The following is a 21,050-nucleotide window of genomic DNA, read 5'->3' as shown; positions in this document are numbered from 1 at the left end:
GGGGCCAGTGTATGTCTTTAAAATCAGCCCTGCCTTCTTCTGACTGTGCACATGGAGTCAAATAACACTGGATAGGAAATGAGGAAATGTATATGTGTGTGTGTGTGTGTGTGTGTGTGAAAACTTTCCTTAGTGGAGCAGCTCTGGACTTCCTCCTCTCTTTGAACAAAGCCTGACATTGCCGGCTTTTGTTTTTTTTGTGAGCCGGAGCCACATTTTTGTCCAGAGAATCTTCCCTCAGACACAGAAAGCACTGTGTGCATGCTCTCACACACTTACGAGCACACATGCATGTCATGTTTTGCTGCAAGTGTATGTGAGGGGGGTACTGCCCCTATTTGGGCGGGGCAGTCCCGCTCTTCCTTATTTGGATAGTTAAGAGGGGGGTAGGGGGGGACACAGGGGTGGGGTTGAAGGTCACATGGGTGTACAGCAGTCTCCTAGCGATAGGAACAAAACCTCCAGTAAGTAAGACCCGACGTATTGCCCAGGAAGACAAAAGTACGCCGGGGCAACAAGTCAACGAAAAAAACAAACAGCCAAAAGGACGAGAGCAACAGAGAAGATAAGAGAGAGTCAGCTGCTGGACGGAGAAAAAGAGAGAAGAGCCTGTAGAGCACAGAGAGAGAGAGAGAGAGAGAGAGGGAGAGAGAGGGAGGAGAGAGGAGAGAGCAGAGAGCGAGATAAGAGTTTGACAAACAGGAGACATTGAGAGGAAGCACATGGTGTAAAAATGCCCACCAACTTCACTGTGGTCCCGGTAAAGGACGGCACAAGAAAGGCAAAAGAGGGGGACGAGGAAGATGATGTGGATGACAACAATGCGCTGAAAGAGGAGGAGGAAGACACCACAGGTGAGCTCAGACGTTGTGGGGTTTTTTTTAAGCTATGTCAGATGGGTGATTAGCACCACTGAGATATGCCAAGTTTTATTTGTCTTTACTTATTTCCTTTATGACACCAGAGAAACCTTTACACCTTTTTAACCTTTGAAACACATATTTACTTTTCTATTGAGACACTAGTTTCAGACTTTACTTACAGCATCTAGGACAAGCTGATCATTTGGTAGTTTTCATCAGTTACTGTTGTCTATATTTGAAAGCAAACCTGTTTATGGGCTGTGCGTGGGTGCATAATGTGTAGGGAAGAGGAAGACAGTGAATTTCAGGGAAAGCTCACTCCTGTTCCAGCCTAACTCGCGTGAGATGAGAGTTTCCCTCACACGCCACTCAAGGGAGTTTGAAATGCCATGCCAGAGTTTTTCCCCTTCAGTCTGAATCTCTTCCCTATTTCATTTACTTAACCTCCTCCACACACACGCATACACACACACACACACACACACACACACACCACCAGTTACCTGCTTTTTTCCTCCTATTTTTATTGTCTCCATATAGCACCAGGTTTCCTAGCGGTGCACTAACAAACACTCTGCCGACACATACACTCTAATTGGGACACCAATGAGTTTCACATCTCCTAACATCTGTCTGTGTTGATTACCATTGACATGCAAGCCCTTTTAATATGACTCAGCCGCCGAGGACCTTGTGGTGAACCTAGACAAACAACAGGATATCAGAAATAACCACAAGTACCAAGACAAATATACATATAGGAACACAAATACTTCAAGGTGTATTATATGTGATATTCTGCAAATCTGTCCCAGGTACAAATGAGAAACGTAGGATTGTGCTTAGTGAAGGCTGAATTTATTGAGCTGACGTTTGCCCTACTAATCTGAATATTTTATTTCTGGTCCCCATGAAATATTTAGCAGGCTGTCCATCTTGCAACATTCATTCTAAATGGACATAGACATGGATTTGATGGTGATTATGATGGTTAAATGTTGGAACAAAGTGTTCTTCCTCTGGCTCCTGCTATCAGTATCAATCTGGTACCAGCCTGTGTGAAGGCGTAATGTCAGGGCAATATTATGAAACCTCTGTTTTTGTTAGAATATCCAGCATAGTGGGGGGGGTGAGGGTTGGGGGTCACGGAGTGCATGTTTAACAAACTCCTCTCTAACACTCCTGTGTTTTTCCAGACCGTTGTTAGTTGAAGTTGCTGCTTTTACAGCGCTTCACGTGGCGCTGAGCGAATCAAATAATTCCTGCCGCGGAGCTACAATTACGGCCGCACGCTGGGTAAGATTTTACAGACTACGGGAGAGAGAGAGAGAGAGAGAGAGAGAATGGCATTTTATTATGATGCTGGTGAAGGATATGATACGGCAGCGCGCTTCGGTTTCCGCCGTGTGTGTTTGCCTGCGTGCAAGCGTCGCTCTCTGACAAAGAATGCAGCGACAACAATAACGTGGAAGCAGGGAGGGGACGGATCAGAAGCCACAAAATGATGTGCTGTAACATCAGGACCACACACTTTATTTAGTTTGCACTGACGCTGTTTTAAAGATGACAGCTCTATTGTCTGCATGAATCCAGATAATAACTGGACTTCAGGCCTCCTGCTGTGGATCCAAGCTTATGCTCATGAGCCAGACCAGAGGACTCAATGTGCAATCTTTGTCTAAAGTGTCTGTTTGAGAGGATCTGCTCTGTATGATTTATGAGGGAGGGGTCCGTGATAGTTTAAATGCTCGTTGGCTCATGAGCATGTTGTGCAGGGAGGACTGAGTCAAATAGCAGTCACTGTTATTGATTATCCTGCTGGCTCGCTTCCCGTTGGCTGAGTGGGGGGAGGTGAGATCCCACCCCCATGCTGTAATGTAATGGACTCCAGTTCCTCTCATTCGCAATGAGTTCCCTCTTTGTCCCGCTCTCCCTCTCTCTGCTTCTAGGTTCTGATTCTTTTGCCATCGCTTGTTTTCTTCTCTTTTGTGTGTTTTCTGTGAGTCATTACTTTCTATTTCACACAGGTAGCTATTTAAAAAAGTGGATATGTGATAGTGAAGCTATGTTACTCATCACGTCATCCAAACAAATGCAAATCTTAACCAAATGTCAGCAGCTCAAGCTTCCTGGCCTAAACCCTGCCTTTTTTTTCATTAGCTGTGACCTACTCTTTCTCTTTCCTCACCTCTTTTTTAGAGACAAGCCACTAGATTTTTAGGAAACTACTGGTCGCTTGGGTGTGTTCACATGTAATGAAACTGTTTGTGGCGAGCCCATCCCCTTTTTTTGTCCCTTTCAAACAGCACAGAGTTAATTAAATAAATAAATTCTTCATGTAGCTGTGGTGTGAAGAGGAAGTAACAGCACAAAAGCAATAATGAACAGCCAGCATGATGTCTCAGAGAATTCCACACTGTTTTCATTTTCTATGTGTATCTACATTTAAAGACATGAGAAGAGCTCCAGTTGCCTTTTCATCCTGATTTTGACCCCTGCTGCACTAAAACATTTGAAACCCTGTTCAGTGTTACAGCACACTGTAGGTTTCACTGTTTGTAACCGCACCATGTACTGCTGAGTGCTGTAACTAATCTGTTACAACTCATTTGCTTGGAAATGCCAACTTTGCTGTGATTTTTTTCTGGACTGTATCACATCTCAAGAATTTCACCTCTTAAAATCCCTTCATCACCTTATTGTACCCCCTATTTTCCACTTCCAAAATGTTAAAGCTAATAATTTTTTTTTTTGAAAATGTCAAGTAACATACATTTGAAATATGGTTTATAGTAGGCAGCATAAAAATAGTTTATCCTTAAAATATGTAAATACAGCAAACTCTCAGTGAACATTACCTCTCTGTTACCCTACTCAAAAAACTAAGTGAGCCTATGTTCAACCACCCTCCCCTCAACATTAGAAATGTCCATCCCTAATCTAATCTAATCTGTCAGCAGTAACAGCATCCCTGCTTCTCTGAAGTCTGACATTCCAGCATCTGTTGTTGCCATGGGAAATGACATAACCTCCCATATTGGAGAAAATCATTTAATAAGACGTACCTACAGTTCATCAGTAGCTACATTAGCAGTTTGGTTCAGATCAAATGAAAGGAACCACATGCGTCTTATTTTCCCTGCTGGATCGGGCGGATGCATTTTTTTTAACAGAAAGCTGTGTTTGCTGGAGAGTGTGATGTGCATCTACACAGGAGTGGCAAGAGTGGGATGGTGTAAATCTAACTTTGACCATGCTAGTGTACTATTAGAACCTTTCTAACCTACTGAACTAACACAGAGCTCGGACTATGACTTCATGACATGATTAAAGTTTACCAATAATTATTTTTTAAATGATATGGCAAACATCAACCTTATTTCAGTGTTGCTTAAGCAAAAACTAACCAGGTGATCATGCCAAGTGCCTCAGTCTGTCTGTGCGTGCATGCGTGTGTGTGCGCGTGCGCGCGTGCGTATGTGTGTGTGTTGGCCCATCTGTCCTGGGCATGTGTTTCCTGTTTATTTCCCAGGCAGGTCTGGTTCTGTTTAAAGCTGTTATGTGTCTTGTCTGTCTGTTTCTCTTTCTCTCTCTCATATGTTGTTAACCTCTGAGCCCCCTTTGCATTCTCTTAATGTCTTTATTTTTGATTTGTTTTGCAAGTAACATATATCATGCAAACACAAACACAAAAATCTTTATTATTGTCCAGTAGGACAATAATAAAGATTTTTATACTAGTTTTCCCACCATGTAGCTGAATAACACATGTCACTTTTCACTTGCAATCAAAACACAGTCAGCTTCTCCAGAAGGTTGCAGTGAGACTTTTCTCTTTAAAACTGCTAAATCCTTGTACAAATATAGCTCATATACAGTGCATTAGCCCACCAAGCCACCTTCAGTAATGGATGAAATGAAGCAAACATCTGCCAAAGGGGAGCTTTCTTTTGAAAAGCCCCAATGATTCAGGAGCAGCATTCAGTGTGGGAACATGACGACCCGTGATCAGGCCTCCACATAAGTCAGCTTTTGAACTGTGAACTTCAACCAGAGAATAAGTTGTTAGTTTAGCAGCCGCCTTCGTCAATATTTCAATCTTTTTATTGAACTTTTTCTACTTATAGATTTATTCACATCACATAACACAATCTAAAACACCATACTGTAGCTTCAATAAAAAGACTATAACATAGACTGAATGCACAAAAAATAAGATATAAAGCCTGTAAATACACAGAAGTTGGTGGTGATTTATTGTTTAAATTAGGAGAAGAAAGGCCTTTAGACAAAAAAAAAATTCCTCTTATGGATTACTTCATATTTTTTTAACTTAAGGCGTGCCAAAACACATTCCACCCTAATACAGTTTATTATGAGATATACGGTAAGAGGAAGACTTACTGGCTGTTGTAATCTACTCGTGCCTTATTCTGTATGTGTCTTACATTTATTATTGTCTTTGAAAATGGACTGCTCTTTAATTTGTTGGTATGATTGTGTCCAGTCCATACCTGCGTCTCGGCTTCTGTTAACAGTTTTCTGCTCTGGCAGATGTGTATTATACAGGGCCTTGACAAAGGAGTGGTTTGGAAACTATAGTTTAGGTTATTTATACTGCGGTGAGGTCCAGCCTGACCCTGCAGTGTTGCTTCACTCTCAGCAGTGTGTTTGTGTTGGCCACATTACTTAGTTCTACTTATTCTACTTGATCCAGCTATTATTCAATGTCAGTCGGTGCTTGCACCATGAACTTGGGTCATGAAAGAACATACAAATAAATCCCCCCATACGAAGTGGTATTCTAAATGCTCGCTGTGCCCACGGTTGCTTGAAAGTATAGTCATATTATGATGGATAGAAAAGGGAGTGACTGAATGAATGGGACATGACATAATACCAAAGTTGATCAAGGCCAGAAATGTATATTTGTATGTGATTGATAGAACTAACACACATTTTATAGACATTAGTAGCCATTATAGTCCCATGTCTTTTTTCAGATCTTCACCTTTGTTCAACGGTGTAGAATAGAGCTGAAAGGTAGAGGGCAGTTTTGATCAATTAAGCGCAAATGGGCATTTTTATTGCAGTTGATTGGATGGTTTAGTCAGTCATACTTTCTGTGACTGCTGCTTCCTGTTTCCTGTACAGCTATGTCCTCCTCACATGTTCCCTGCTCTCAATGTGTTGTGTCTGATAAGCCCTCAACCACTAAACTCACGCACATTTTTGTAGCTTTTTCTCTTTTCCCTCTATCTTTTTCTGTCTCGTGTCAGCTGTAGTCTAAGGCCCTCAAGCTCACACGTCTTCTTTTTCTTTTTAAATAGTACAAAATAGAATGGTACAAACATAGTACACTGCTCCACTTCCTTTTCTTTTGGCCATGTATACAAGCATAAGAATTCCCACAGAGATGTAAAACAAAAAAAAATGAATCCAGTCCAGTCCAGTGTTGACTGGTGTTTTGGTCTTATTTATCCAGTTATTCACTTTGGGGCTTGTTGACTGTTTAAGCATATTTTAGCAGTTAAATTTTGTTCATTGTGGGCGTGACATTGCTGATGGATGTCAGACATGGTGTGCCTCTTTCTGTTGCAATCATAAGCAAAACCAGTAAACATCATTAAAGTAGCCCTTTGGTAAAAGTCTGGTTTTTATTGCTATGAAATGTCCCCACCCTTGGATGTGGATCACCACCAATAGCTATTAGCAGTCTAACTCTTCACCGCTAATTGTTTGATCAATGCTATTGATGTGCCTACATTTCCATTATCTGATGCAACACACACACATATGTACATAGTGGTGGGTTTGGACATTAAACAGCTGTTTATGTGTTCTTGGCATTTATGTTCAAAGTGTATCTGTTTAGAGTAAAACAGTATGTTCTTTATTCTTTATTAGGATCCCTATTAGCTTCTGCAAAGTGGCAGCTAGTCTTCCTGGAGTTCACTCAAAAACAATAACAAACAATAAATAAAATCACAATGTTAGTCAAATAGAAAGGTGAAAGAAGCCAAATAAAAAGATCAGAAAAAAAGTAACTTACAATTTAAAAAAACAAAAAACTAAATTACAAAAAGAGAAAGAGGAACTTTCAAATGACTTGTAAATAATAGTTTGTTTACTACTTGTTTACCAGCTCCATTGCTGCTGAGCAGTCAAGAAATACGGGATGTAATGTTGAAGTGCACATTATGATTATTTCAACATTATTCAAATTCTAGTGGAGCCAAAAAGTATAGAAATGAAATATATATTGAAATGAGTGAGTGTGACATTTACTTAGTAACTTAGAGGTGCTATCACATAGAGCTGACCTCTGACCTCAGAGGACTGTGCTGGTTGTTGCAGTCTTCTTAATGGTTTGGCTGCCTAAAGTCAATAATTTGGGACATGTAACATTTATAACATCAGTAAGTGGTTGGATATTCCATCTCCTCCATCACTTATATCAAGTGCAGCTAATGTCTGTTCTCAGGAGTCAATCGGAAACATCCTCTAAAAACATCCATCCAAATAGTCTTGGCTGCATTGAAAGTGGACTGAGGGTTATTATAAACGGCTAAAGATCTCAGTGTGATTCAGGATGAAATCCAGGAATCGGCTCACCAACAACAGCTGCAATTCCAAGTAAATTGGGAGGGGGGGCACTCTGTTTCCTATAGTGAAACTGTGACACCATCTGGAGAAGGCTGGACCTGTGTGTGTGTGTGTGTGTGTGTGTGTGTGTGTGTGTGTGTGTGTGTGTGTGTGTGTGTGTGTGTGTGTGTGTGTGTGTGTGTGTGTGTGTGTGTGTGTGTGTGTGTGTGTGATTTCTGCCCCAGCTCATAAAAAAAATGACATTGTTTCACTTTGGGTGGAGTCTGCTGAGTTTTAGGGAAGAGGATTTGGTCACCACTGCACTGCCTGCGGCGAGTCATGTGCATTCTTTGTTATCCTCACATGACCATGATTCATCTTCACTTGTAGTCAGAACAAATGTGAAGGATTAATGTAGTGCCACTGTGCATCTGATTTTTCAATATATTCTTCTATTCCATTCACTGTTTGTAATTAGGTTTTAAAGTTTTATCTTCAATTGTGGAGAGGAGTTCTGTTTCAGTTTAATGTGTTAATCTGTAGAATGCAAGACAAAAAGCAGAGATACAATTACAAAGACACACACTTTAGATTGTAAGTTCAAGTTAAGTAAAAGTCAAAAGCTTGATAAAGTCAAGTGTTAATAATAATAAACTTTATTTCTACAGCACTTTTCCAAACTGAAGTTACAAGGTGTTTCACTTAATACAATATACATAATATATTAACAGAATATCATGCACAAAACACAATAAAAACAGTGGTCAAGCATAGAGAGATGAAAGAAATATAAAATTAACACATTCAGATTTTTTTTACAGACTAGGATTCCAACAGCAATGATAACTATCAACATAGAATGGGTCAAGCCTTTTGCCATATCTCTGCGGAGCCCAACAAAAAGGAGAAAAGAAAGCTTTGTTTTTTTTCTCTCCCATCTGCTCAATGGTCCCCGGATTGACCCGAATGGTACATCCGGCCATGCCTGTTCCGTCCAGAATTACTAAGAAAATGATTCATTATTTTAAATTACTTCAGAAGTGTAGAGCATGATTCATGTGAAAAGTATTAGTTTGGTGGTGGCAGTTGATAAAATCACTATTGTTTTCTCACGCATTTCATGCTTATTGTTTACACATGGCAGCAAGGATTTAGGTATAAGCAGCACTAAGTAACATTGATCCCACTAGCCTTGGCTGACCCCTATTCTCTCTCTTTTCTCTCTCTCGCTGAAACATTCCCACACCTTCTCCTCCACCCATTCCACATACATTACCATTTTTTATACACTTTACATACAGATCTGCAATTACATTTTTTTTTTTAAATTCATGATCAGGAAAGTTGTTTCTGAAGCAAATTGAAGCATATTTAAACCTTGATGTTCCTCATGTCGTCATAGTGTGCAAATTTTAATAAACCCTCAACCTTAAACACTAGTACACACTGTCAGCAGCCCTCATCCCTCTGTTCTTTCTCTCCCGCCCATGCTGTGGGTTGCATAATAGACAGTGTTGTTTACCTGAAGGGTTTAAAGGCTTAGGACATCATTAAGTGCAACACACAGACACTTATATACACACACACACTCACACAGACACACACACAAAATAACTAACAGCAGCCATCTGACATCAAACCAAGTAGAGCTTGATACTAGTAAATCCTTCTTACTGTGTGATTTGATAGCCCCTCTTTAAGCTCTGCCTTGGCACATCTGTCAGTTTAATGATGGCTGCAGCGGATGTTCAGTTTATCTTCACACTGGCTGCTGATGCCTCGGTGGACAACATTTGTTCACTCAAGTCAGCAACAAGTTTTTATTAAAGCATTCCAAATTGCTCTTACTGTAAGACATCTTTAGGTTATTGTGAATGCTTTTGAGTCTCTGTTGAGTCTGTGATAGGTGACGCTGGGGGTGTGGCTTAACACGTCTCTCTGAATAACCAACAGCTGATCTGTCCCAGCCTGCTGAAGGACACTCACTTGACAGATAGGCGTCCAGCAACCAGAAGACAGCAGCAGAAATTGAGCCACTGTGTGTGTGTGTGTGTGTGTGTGTGTGTGTGCGTGTGTGCCTCTAAAGCCGTATCTTCCTCAAGCCCAGAGCCTCAACGTGGCTTCAGGGTTTTATAAAAAGTTCAGGATTAGCCTAATCTGGTTAAGTGATTAGTGCCCACTTCATATGTTTTTAGACAGACAGATTGATGGCCAAGACAAGACAAAGGTAGGCTCAGACAGCAGAGTGGTGGGTTCACTGATGATGTGGGGTAATAGCTGGGGAAGAGCTCAGTCTGCCAGTGTCTGTGTTTATTTGTGGGGCTTTGGCACATCTTTGTCTGTCTGCCATGAGTTCAGATTAACAGTGTATGAGGCAGACAGAGGGATGATGATTTGATAGCACTGATATACTGAAAGTGATACTCAGTGAAATTTTTGTACGAGATCATAATAGCAAGAATGAACATAAAATGAAATAAACCCAATGTCCACAATAATCATCAGCCACGTGCACATATTTAAAAGAAACATGGTATCTGTTACAAGTTGAGTAATCTGTTACTTCAAGAGGGTTGCATTCTGGGTATTGGGGGTTTTCTCTGTTTTGGGTTTTGGATTAAGAATATGACCTCGCCTGAGGTTCTTGGAAATATTGATGGCCTTTTTAATTCATTTTATGGAATAAACTAATAATTGATGCATCAGAAAAGTAATGTAATGAATGAATAATGATGTTTAGCAGAATGCTATAATAGCCTGTTCACATTAAAACAGTTTATATTCATGTTGCCTGTTTACTGGAATCCTGTAAAATCCAGTACGTTGTTGTTGTAGCTCCCTGCTGTATTGTCCTGTGTCCTCTCTGTGCATTGCTGATCGATTGACCATCTCCATCTCGGAGGTCAGTGAAGAGGTCAGAGAGTAAATGAAACTGTTCACTCAGGCATCACCTGCGCTTTAAAATAGTAAAAGACTATTGATTCTAAATAATATATTGGTCTGCTTTTAATGTGGATGGCAAGCCACAAACTCACAGAAATGTTCTACGTGGAAAAGAAGCCAGTTGTTGCTGTCTCATCTCTGCCGTTTGTCGTGTATGTGTGTGTGTGCATGTGCATGTACACCCACATCCATCCATCCCTCTCCCTCCTGCCACTCTCCCCTAAGCTGTCCATCTTTGTTTTACTACTGCTTTCTGCTTCCCTCGCTTTCTTTGCTCCACCCACTTGTGTGTGTGTGTGTGTGTGTGTGTGTGTGTGTGTAGCAGGGATCAGAAGATCAGGGTGGATGAGGCAAGTGTGTGTGTGTGTGTGTTTGTTTGTGTGTGTGTGTGTGTGTGTGTGTGCGTGCGTGTGTGTGCGCATGCAGGTCTGTCAGCGGGAGGGTGAGGGCGCTTTGTGATGCATGGCTGATGTCGCTAGCATCGTCGTCACAGGCCACTTTTCTCACACACACACACACACACACACACACACACACACACACACACGAGCGCTGTCACAGAAATAGCTGATCCTCACATTATCCACACAGCACAGGCAGCATTCATGACTTCTGCACCTCACTAGCAATATCTCTATACTTTGGACTCCCTTTTACTGGAGTTCCCTAGGGAGCACTGCTAGGACCCCCTCCCTCCCACCCCCTTCTTCAGCCCTGCTCCTCACAATGGAGCACAAGGGAGGCTCTCGACGGAAGGGTAAGTTTTTCTGAACTAAAGTACTCCTTGAGCTGCCCTTCACTAGCACCATAATATTTGAGCTTAGTCGTGTAATGTGCACTCTCTCCTCTCCAGTTTATCCTTTTTATATGATTGCTTTGTCGGGACAGTTGTTTTATTGATGGAGTTTTTCTAGCACACCTGGATTACAGTTTGTTGTCTATGAATTCTCATTTAGATAAATGATTCTACTAAAATCAAATGTAGCTTTTAAAGGAGATGTGTTGTTTCTCTGTAGTAGATTTGAAATGAATAGTGGAAGTGATGGAGGAGCTTTAAAGTGCTTCTGTAGTTAATGACACACAGTCAGAAGTCATGGTATTTGAGTGAATTGTGGTGTTCTAGACAATGCCGGGATAGATCCCTGTGACCTGGTTGAGCGTCAAAAAATGTCATCAAGTTTTTAGCGGCCCTGTCATTCTGTGTGCCCGTCATTCAGGGTGTGTATGAGGGAGTGCTGCGTGTGTGTTTTGGGACCGGGCTCACCAGCCAATCACAAGCAAGTTATACACATATGTAATCAAGTGTTACCGACCCAGCCCAGCTAAAATGTTATACTCAGCAGTTATACTAGAGGGTATAAGTGCATATCATTTTTTGTTTCTGCTGTTTCTTAATCTTGAAGCTGGTGATCGTATTTTCTTATTTTTTTAAATTTTTTTAATGTTAAACTTGACTGTAAGAAATTGATTTTTGACTCGCACTGCTGGAAGTCTCTACAGTCTTTTCCCCTCCCTCTTTCCCTTTTTTTTCTTTTTTTTTTCTCTAGGTACAATGAGCCATGGGCTAACTCTGGCAGCGTTAGGCAGCTTACTGCGTCGTCCCAGTGTGCAGCTTAGCAGTTATAAATAGCATGCATGGTCATTTATTACCATAGTGACCAGAGAGGCTGAGCCTGACAATTAGCACAAACTTTAATGTACCTGTACCTGTAACCTGTACCAATCAGTAAACACAGCGATGATCAATTGTTACTTTAGCTCAAGTGTCTTCAGCCAGGGAAGTGGCCACCACACACAAAACTGTGAGGATTATACATACAGATTCACAGCTGACACTATATGATAGTCACTCTCTCCCGCTGGTGACATACTGCTGACTGACAGCTGTCTGGACTAATAAGCACACTGTACTGTGCAGTGCTGTGGCAAAGTCAGGGAATCCCACTCCCTTATGTAACCCCACCGACTGTGATGTCAAAGAATGCTCTTTAAGTCTCAGATGTTGGGGCAGTCTAGCATGAACACGCTCACAGCTGCTTTATCCTGTGGCAATACCATGACTGTGACTCAAAACCAAACTGTACTGTAACCTAGTACATTATACTTTGTAAAATCATTAACAGTACTGTAAAGTGTAGGTGAATTGTTTACATTTAGCCAGTGTAGTACAGTAATAGTGCTTTAAAATAACATAAGTATAATAAACTATGTCTTATCCATTTAAAAAATTGTTTGATATAGTGCTGCAAAGCTTTTATTGTATTTAGTTTTAAAGCTAACAAGCATCTAAAATGTCTCCACGTGCACTGACTTAGCAGAATAGCCATGCCGTGCACTATTTGTGTTCATTTCCTCACAATGCTCAGAGCATAACAGTGTCTCTGCCAAACACTTAAGCTGTCTTTGGCAGCAGGCCCTTTTAATTAAGTAACTATTAAGAGTGCAGTCAATTATAGGTGGAGTCCTCAGATAGAAGAACATAATGAGTTTAATGAAATGCCACATTGGTAGTTCCTGTCATGCAGTCACACTGCTCATTGTTTCTCTGGTGTCTGTCTCTGAAGGATGCTTATGTATAAGTTGTGTTTTAATGTAAGAAATACATAACATAACTTATATTGGATTTTCTGTAGTGACATGATCTTATTTGGATTGTTTTATTTTTATTATTGTATGAATGTGTTCTATGACTCTAGCTCCCAGAATGATGGGAGGACAGTGTGTTGATGTTCTAACCAGAGAGGTCATGTCTGAGGTTTTATTGGTGTCAGCTTACATGTTGTCTCTTTCGTACACATTCTAGCAATGTCACATTTTTAGGGGTCACATAATGCGCTATAGCACAAGGAGACTCTCCACACCACCTGCAGAAGTGTAACATGCACACACACATACACGCACACACACACACACACACACACACACACACGCACCTCTCACTATCGAATACACCTGCATTCATTCATCAACAATAGGTTTCACCCTTCTCCCTTTTTTATTATACACAGTCCAGCAAGCTTCTTGGATTGTGTATTTAGTGTGGCAAGCAATTTATGACGGAACTGCACAAATAATCTCAAAGCAAACTTCATTAGCGGTTAGCTTTTGGCTTTCTTCAGCAGCTGGTTGTTATCTTTGTTTGCAGTTTGGTGCTGGGCAGGTAGTATACATTTGCTTTATCAGAGCTTGTTGTGTTGGAAACAGCTGCCTGCTGCAGCTGGAAACAGGTTTGATGTGAGGGTAAACACTGCAGTAAATTAGCAGGCCATAAAACAAAACAAAACAAAACAAAAAAGAGCTGAAAGAGCCTTAAAAGTTCTGTAGAGATGGAGACACGCCAGTGGAAAAAACACAAGAACAATTCAGTGACTACCAAATATTCAGCTGCAGAGTTACACTATCAAGTTTACCTTTTACAGTGGAGAGATCAGGATCCTGTGTGCTCCTTATCCTAATATATTATTATGCATTAGTTTCTTCTTCTCCTTCGTATTTGTATTTTTTTAACTTGTATTCTTCATATTCTTTGGATTGGTATTATTTGTATTCATATCTTCGTATTTGCATTTTTTGTATTCTTCCTATTTGTATTTTTCTTATTCTTGATATCCTTTGTATTCGTATTCTTGATATCCTTCGTATTCGTGTTCTTGACATTCTTTGTATTCGTATTCTTGATATCCTTCGTATTCGTATTCTTATTCATATTCTTTGTATTTGTATTCTTATTTGTATGGTTCATATTCGTTGTATTATTTGTATTTGTATTTAGAATAGGCCACTTGTTTTGGTTGGTTCATAGGCTTGAATACAGGCAAGTCTTTAAACCACACAATGCTGCTAACTGGTTGCTAAAAAGTCACATTTTGTTGCAGGATAATCGGGAAATTTATGAGGCAAAATGCACACCTTCATCACCTGATACAACAACACACAATATAAATGTTTGTTAGGTGACTTTTATGGACCACAGATGTCATGTGTGGTTGCATGTTTGCTGTTCAGGCACCATTCTGTTTACATGCATGCAAATTAACAAGGGAAAAGGTTGAGGAGAAGCCAGCGTAACCCCAGGACGCATTCCAGCTGCGAGAAAGGATTCAGTTTTTTTTTTAAAGGAGATTGTGGTTTTATGTAATGTGATTCTGAGTAGAAATAAGACACATGCTGTCCACCAACAATCAGCTTCACTGTGTACGTGTAGTTTTGGGTGTGGTGCAGTGTAATATTTGTAGCTGTTGACATTGTGATGGAGTCTTATTTACAATGTAGCTCCACTTATTTATGTGTCTGTGTCATAAATAGATTCAGTATAGATTCAGTATGTACACTATGGTGTAACTGTAATAGAAACAAGCACAGCATAGTTTTGATCAGATGGAGAACACTGTAGTTGGAGACATTGTTGGGTTTCAAGGGTTTTACTAATGTCAATATATCTGGCATTTATTTACATTGTAACACACACTCTTTGCAGCTTCTATCTTCAGCTGTGCTCTCCTCTTTCTTTCAAGATTTTCATCATTTCTCCCTCACGTTTATATGTGCAGTGCATCCTCAGCATTCCAGAACTGACATGAGAACAGCTGATGTTACGACTTCGCACTATCCAGGACGTAATGTCAAGAGAGCAGGCTGACATCTTTACAGTATGCACCTGGTCAGTCATCATAACGGAGCTAGGTGACCCTGTGCCCCCCTCCCCAAAAAATTAGGGAGTGGGGCTCCACTTTTTGTTTTTTTGTCAGTTTACAACAAGCTTCAGTTCATTCAGATATGTTTTGGTAATGCTCAACAACCCAGATTGCTCATTTTAAGGTCATTTTGTAGAGATGCACAGACACTGATATTGGATATTAGTCCAATACTGACTCAAGTAGCTCATCATATACCATGATTTTAATTAATAACAATATAGTAAATTTTGATCTATATTTGTTACATTAAGTTTTACAAATTTAGGAAAGCCACAGTCCAGCCTAATATTTGCCTTACACGTAAAAGAATGATCCCAGTCTCTTCCTTATTAAACACGGCTATCAGATTAGGACTGGGATACTCTGCATTACTTGAGGTCCATTTAGTGAGAAACTGCAGTCCAGATGCAGCTGATCATGTTTTTACATAACCATGAAAAATTCCATGAAGCTGAGATAATTATTCAAGGTAAATAGCAACATGTGTAATGTGCACAGAGGCCAGCATCTCTTAACTAGGCCAGCATCTTGTCAAAGCTACTGTACATGAAACTGGACCATGTCCCCCAGGACCATTCACTACAGCACACCAAAGCACTTGACATGTGTTGACATTTACACACCAATAGTCATGATTATATATGATTACAGAGACATGCAGAGATAAGTAAGCTTTTCATCTTCTATAGCTGTCTGCTGTGTTAATTGTTCTTGTGCTTTTCCTTTAGTTCATAATCGACAACTACTACTTATAACTGTAGTAACTGCAGTATTTGTCATCTACTGTGGGAGGATTTGTGGCAGATGGCAGCTTTGCGTTGTTGGTGATGTGTAAGTGCAACTTGAGGTCACTGGAAGATTTAATGAAAGAGGTGGGACAAATGTGTTGCCACATATCTTTTTAGGTATTTATAACTTAAAGGGATACAAGATCACAGCTTTCATTGACTATGAGAACATTACTATGAGACAGATGAACATTTTTATTGCATATTTGGTAAATAATTAAGATCCAAATAATGAAGCAGACAAAGATATAAAAACATAGCACCAGTGTATTATTTTAGAGGCCATTGATTCTCATGAAAAGTCTGTTTGCTATAAGTGGCATGCTCCCAATCTGAAAAGTGATTCTTTTTAATGGCCAATAGGGGGCGAATCCACTGGCTCCAAAAAGAAGTCAGATTGCACAGAAAAATAACCCTAGTTCTCACTTGATGTATTACCTCAGTAAACATGTACTTGATGTCTTTATGGGTTTAATAGCTAGTTTTAAGTCTTCATCAATACAGCATGACGTTCATCTAATAAATGATGTTTCCATTTACAGTAAAATAGATGATAGAGCAGGGTATGTTTTGGGAGGAGGCTATGTTGTGATTGACAAGTCCCTTCTACAGCCGACAATGTTGATTACATATAATGTATCGTAACACCAGATTAGAATAGCAGTACAGGAAAGCTGTAGCTATTTTAGTGTTACCACTTCTTCATCAAAGTTAATTGTACCATTTTAGTGTACTGTGAACATTTTTATTTAAGCCTGCTTGTTGTTAGCTAACATTAGCAATAGCATTAGCATTATCACAGTTAATCATAGACCTTAAATGCACCGTGCTAACCTAGCTCGGAGTGAGTGTTCAGCTCCACCCTCTCAACAGTCAAAATGGCAAACTAATGGGTGATATCATGGTTGCCACGTCCATTATTGTTATTATTTTCTTTTTTTTTTTTTTACAGTGTATGGTTTGCTACTCTATTTGCAACAGTCAGAAACTACTACTATTTTCTGTTGCTTGTATGACATATGTGATGTTTTATTTTAGCCTCCCATCCTGTCTGATATTCCACATCACACACGAACAGTGGTTGCTTTTGAGGTCAGGAGACAGACCTCTGCTACACTGAAATATGTCATTTAATTAATATGTCACAAATAGTTTTAAAAGTTGAACCGTGTGAAGTTGATTCTTGACCTTGATTCTTGAAGTCAAGCTTAATTGAGTCTGTAAAATGTGGTTGAAAGCACCAGGAAAGGCTAGTTAGTGGGTAGTGACTTTATTTTTAATATCCTAATTGCATATGTACTGTAGTAGTAGTCAATGTTCTGCACGCTCTCTCCTGGTTGACGTGTAAAGCACCTCACACGTGGCCACGTTATAAAAGCAGAAACCTCACCTGTATTAGAAACAGAACTGCCAGTTTTAGCCCGCCTCCAGGCCTCAAAGAGGATTTGCTAGTTTCATTTAAGACAATGATTACCTACCGTGGTGTGGAGCATCCTACCAGGCTAAGCAGTGACTGACAGGTTGCTTCACCCTTGGCTGCATCCTTGCAATACAATACGGAAGGTCATTATGGTAAATTTATTCCCTGTTATCCCAGCTTATTGATACGATGTGTTCCTCACCTAATGTGTTACACTATCCCACTCAGATTGTGTTTTAAAGAGCTGCACAGTACAAGGACATAGTGACTTTCCCTGTGATTACCACCAGGCTAAGCCACGCTGCAAGCCTCTTATTCCCCCTGCAGCTGGATCAAGCAGTAAAAGTTACCCATGAAATCCTCGCTGCAGCCAGAGAACATCGAAGGCAGCTCCACTGATGAATGAATAGCCGGCAGAGAGCTGTGATCGAGAGTGGCTTAACATCACAGTATTTTATTTAATGGAAGTGTAGAATGAACAAAGTTATATACTGTGAGAATTCATTTTACCACATTAACTGAGCAAAAGAGTCCAACATGAACACGCAAGTTCTACCAGAGCTGAAACTACAGCTGTGGGTTTGCTTGCTCATGTTGTCAGACCACTGTCTATCAAATTTGATGAAATCACACCCATCAAACCAGTTCTGAAGAAGAAGATTATATAAATAATAAGTAATGATGAAGTTTCTAGTGACTTTATGTCAATACATTGATAGTTTATTGACCAAAAGCTGTTTGATAATAAGTAAATCATTGGAGCCATTTTCCAAGCAGTAAAGCCACATAATTATTAGTTCCAGCTTCTCAAACATGACAATTTACTGCTTTTCATTTGGTTCTATAGTAAACAGAATATCTTTTCATTTGAATTGATCTTAAACAAAACAAACAATTTGAATATGTCTTGTTGAACCCTGGGAGATTGTGAATTAAATATATATATAATATTGCTATGTATATATTTGCATGCAGCTAGAGCTTGCAGACAGCTGGAATTGGACCTTTTAAGTAGCTTTCCTGCCGGCTCTGTAAGGTTTGGTTTCAGTGAAAGTAGTGAATGCTGTTGCAAATTCAGTGAGCATGTCTGTTATGAATGGAATGTCTGGCTTTGCTGTGTGTGGATGATACCGATGTGTTGTTGTCAATTTGATTTTATCCTTCACATACAGCTTTGTCTGGAACTGACGATTCTCAACCAGCATCATATCATTACAGCGTGGGTATCAAATGCAAATGAATGATGTTTAATTTCCCTCCATGTTGCCTGCACCCAGATCTCCTTGGCAGAAGGTCTTTGGAGATCTGCTTCAGATTATAAACTAAATCTCATTTTCTACAGTGGTACCTTCAAGGATGTTACAAAAACTCTCCCACCTTTTTGTTTTTTAAGAGCTTTATAGTCAATACTTCCAGTTTGTTAGTGTATTTTTCCACTTGGATTCCTTTTGCACTTCATGTTTATAGTTCTATTGTTTGTCTTATTGGCTTTTATTTCTAGTGTTTTATTGTCTATAAAGCACAATGTAACAATTCTTTGTTTTGTAAAGGCTTATGCCAGCACAGTTTTATTATTACTCTTGTTGCGTGGCAGATCTGGGATCTACATAAACTGCTGACACTTCACCTCCCTCTCCTCCCTCCTCTTAGCCTGCCTCCTGTGCTATTTATTTTTTTCTTCCCTAAAACAAACCTAATTAATTAGCATCGTGGTTATTATGTGGTTATGTTTAGCAACAGCAGAGTTTTTCCTTTGATGTAAAAGCAGATGATTCGATATGAATCAAACCAAGCTCACATGTTCAAAGAGATATTTGTGTGGAAATCGGATGCCTGGCTGTTTACACTTGGTGTTGACTGCAGCATGTTGGGTATGTTAGCAGCAACGCTCTAAGCTGTCTGTCCATTCAAGACATTTGCTCAGTGCGTTGCTGTGCAGGTCGCCGGCCCCGGCAGCAAAGACACAGCGCCGTCCACAGTTTGGTGCTAGAATGTTCTCTGTGGAGACGGCTGTGTGACCGTCTGAGGGCAGATCTGTTTACATCTTAAAGTGACTATTAGCAGGACATACTTATATTACAGTATTTGTTGTTACTTTGCTCATGCTGTTGGTGTGGTGGGGATCTGTTCAAGCTATTATTCATGCTTTTTCAAACGTACTAGTATAAATCCATAAAAAAAGTGATAAACAGAGGATTCAAAATAAACTCAACCACAGTCAGATAAAATGCTAGTTTATATTCCTCAAATTTAAAGTATTTGGAAGATAGAGCTTCCAAATACATTAAATCATCTTTGTCATGTGCAAATGTTGAGAGAGAGAATCTCTTCAAGTGGTTATGCACACAGTGTCTTTCACAGCATACACTGGAAATATGGCATCCAAACAGAGCTATAATAATGATCATTTACATTATTTGTGTTTATAATGTGTTGAATCCACTTCAGTTTAGTATGGTGTTGCTTTCTTCTGCTCAAATGTTGCTTTCTTAATTGCATTTTGCTTTGTGACTGTTTCTCATTGAGATTACTCATTGTATCCATCACACTGCTCACTTATCCACAATGTTTGGTTTTTTGTAGTTTTTTTACTACGCCACTTGAAGGTTTGACATTATTGCTTTTAGCACACTAACTTAGTGTGTTAGTTTAATTGTACATTTCATAGTTGTTGTGTTTCTATCTAAATGTGCCTTGTAAAAAGTATTACTCATAACCTCGATGAAGGCTGAAACATGTTGAGATTATTACTTTTTTCATGTTTTGTTTGTATGTTTAGTATTATCTGAATTGATAATATGAACATTTCTTTCTAAAGTGTGTTAACTTGTTTTTTAATATGTGGGTTTTTAAGCATCTTAACCAAGTTACAGAGGATGAGAGGTCCTGTACCTTTTTTGATTTTAGTTAGGGCATAAAAGATCACTGTATTTTATAATACAATAATAATAAGTAATTCTGGTTATAATGGATCATTAAAAATTAATATTCCATTAAAAAGACACTCAAATGCACATACACATACTCCACAGACAAGAAAATACTGTCACATTAACATAGTTTGTTATGGTTGGCAGCAATTTCTTGCTTTTCTTGTTCTCTGTGCAAAAATCTTGTGGGTAACAAATACTAACCGGGGACTTTGTGAGCCAAACCAGACATTTTCTAAAGACTTCAGTGGCTATAAAGTGTGATCCACTTTAGATCAATTGTTGTTTGTTTGTACTGTGGCCGAAGAGAGGCTGTCAAAATCCTCTCCAAACTTTAGCCTGAGCAAATCCACACTGACACTTCTCTCAGCCTCAGACTCCACAACACTTGAGAACATTTGGAAGAACTTAATACCTCCAGCACATGTTTCAGCCTAAATGTGCACTGTGCAGCTTTAATGAGGAAATGATTAACTGAAAATATCACTTCAAAATGATTTGATAAGACCTGGGTCATCCGTAGTGTGTGGACCCGGGACAGTTTTATAGCAGTTGAGCCACAACCCATATTTTGCTTTGGTTGCCACGGGTGACATGTTAAAGTGATTTCCTCTGTTTTGTGTTTCCACAGGTGATGGCGTCCCAAAGGAAAACAGTCCCTTCATCAACAACACAGACAACGACAAGGGAAACAGCTACGATGGCACCAACATGGCACTTTTTGAGGTAACACAGGGCAACATATAGAACATGAAAGACAAACCCTAAAGCTCCCTAGAACAGCACATAACATCAATATCCTCTTTAATTAAACATCAACTGCC

General features: G+C 39.7%; 1 protein-coding gene across 3 annotated transcripts in view; it reads left to right on the top strand.

The window, feature by feature from the left end:
* Positions 1 to 509: 509 nt before the first annotated feature.
* Positions 510 to 21,050, top strand: part of slc12a7b (solute carrier family 12 member 7b) — a 40,540-nt gene continuing 19,999 nt past the window's right edge. The window contains exons 1-2 of one of the 3 annotated variants that reach the window (XM_053342204.1): positions 510 to 854; positions 20,858 to 20,952. In XM_053342204.1, coding sequence (XP_053198179.1) covers positions 734 to 854; positions 20,858 to 20,952 — 216 coding nt within the window. In that variant the 5' untranslated portion in view covers positions 510 to 733. The remainder of the gene's footprint in view (positions 855 to 20,857; positions 20,953 to 21,050) is intronic. The other 2 variants (XM_053342203.1, XM_053342202.1) reach the window with 2 other exon arrangements.

Source organism: Scomber japonicus, chromosome 21 (genome assembly GCF_027409825.1).
Source record: "Scomber japonicus isolate fScoJap1 chromosome 21, fScoJap1.pri, whole genome shotgun sequence".
Lineage (NCBI taxonomy): Eukaryota > Metazoa > Chordata > Actinopteri > Scombriformes > Scombridae > Scomber > Scomber japonicus.
Note: the sequence above shows the minus strand (reverse complement) of the source record. Positions and strands in the feature narration are given on the sequence as shown.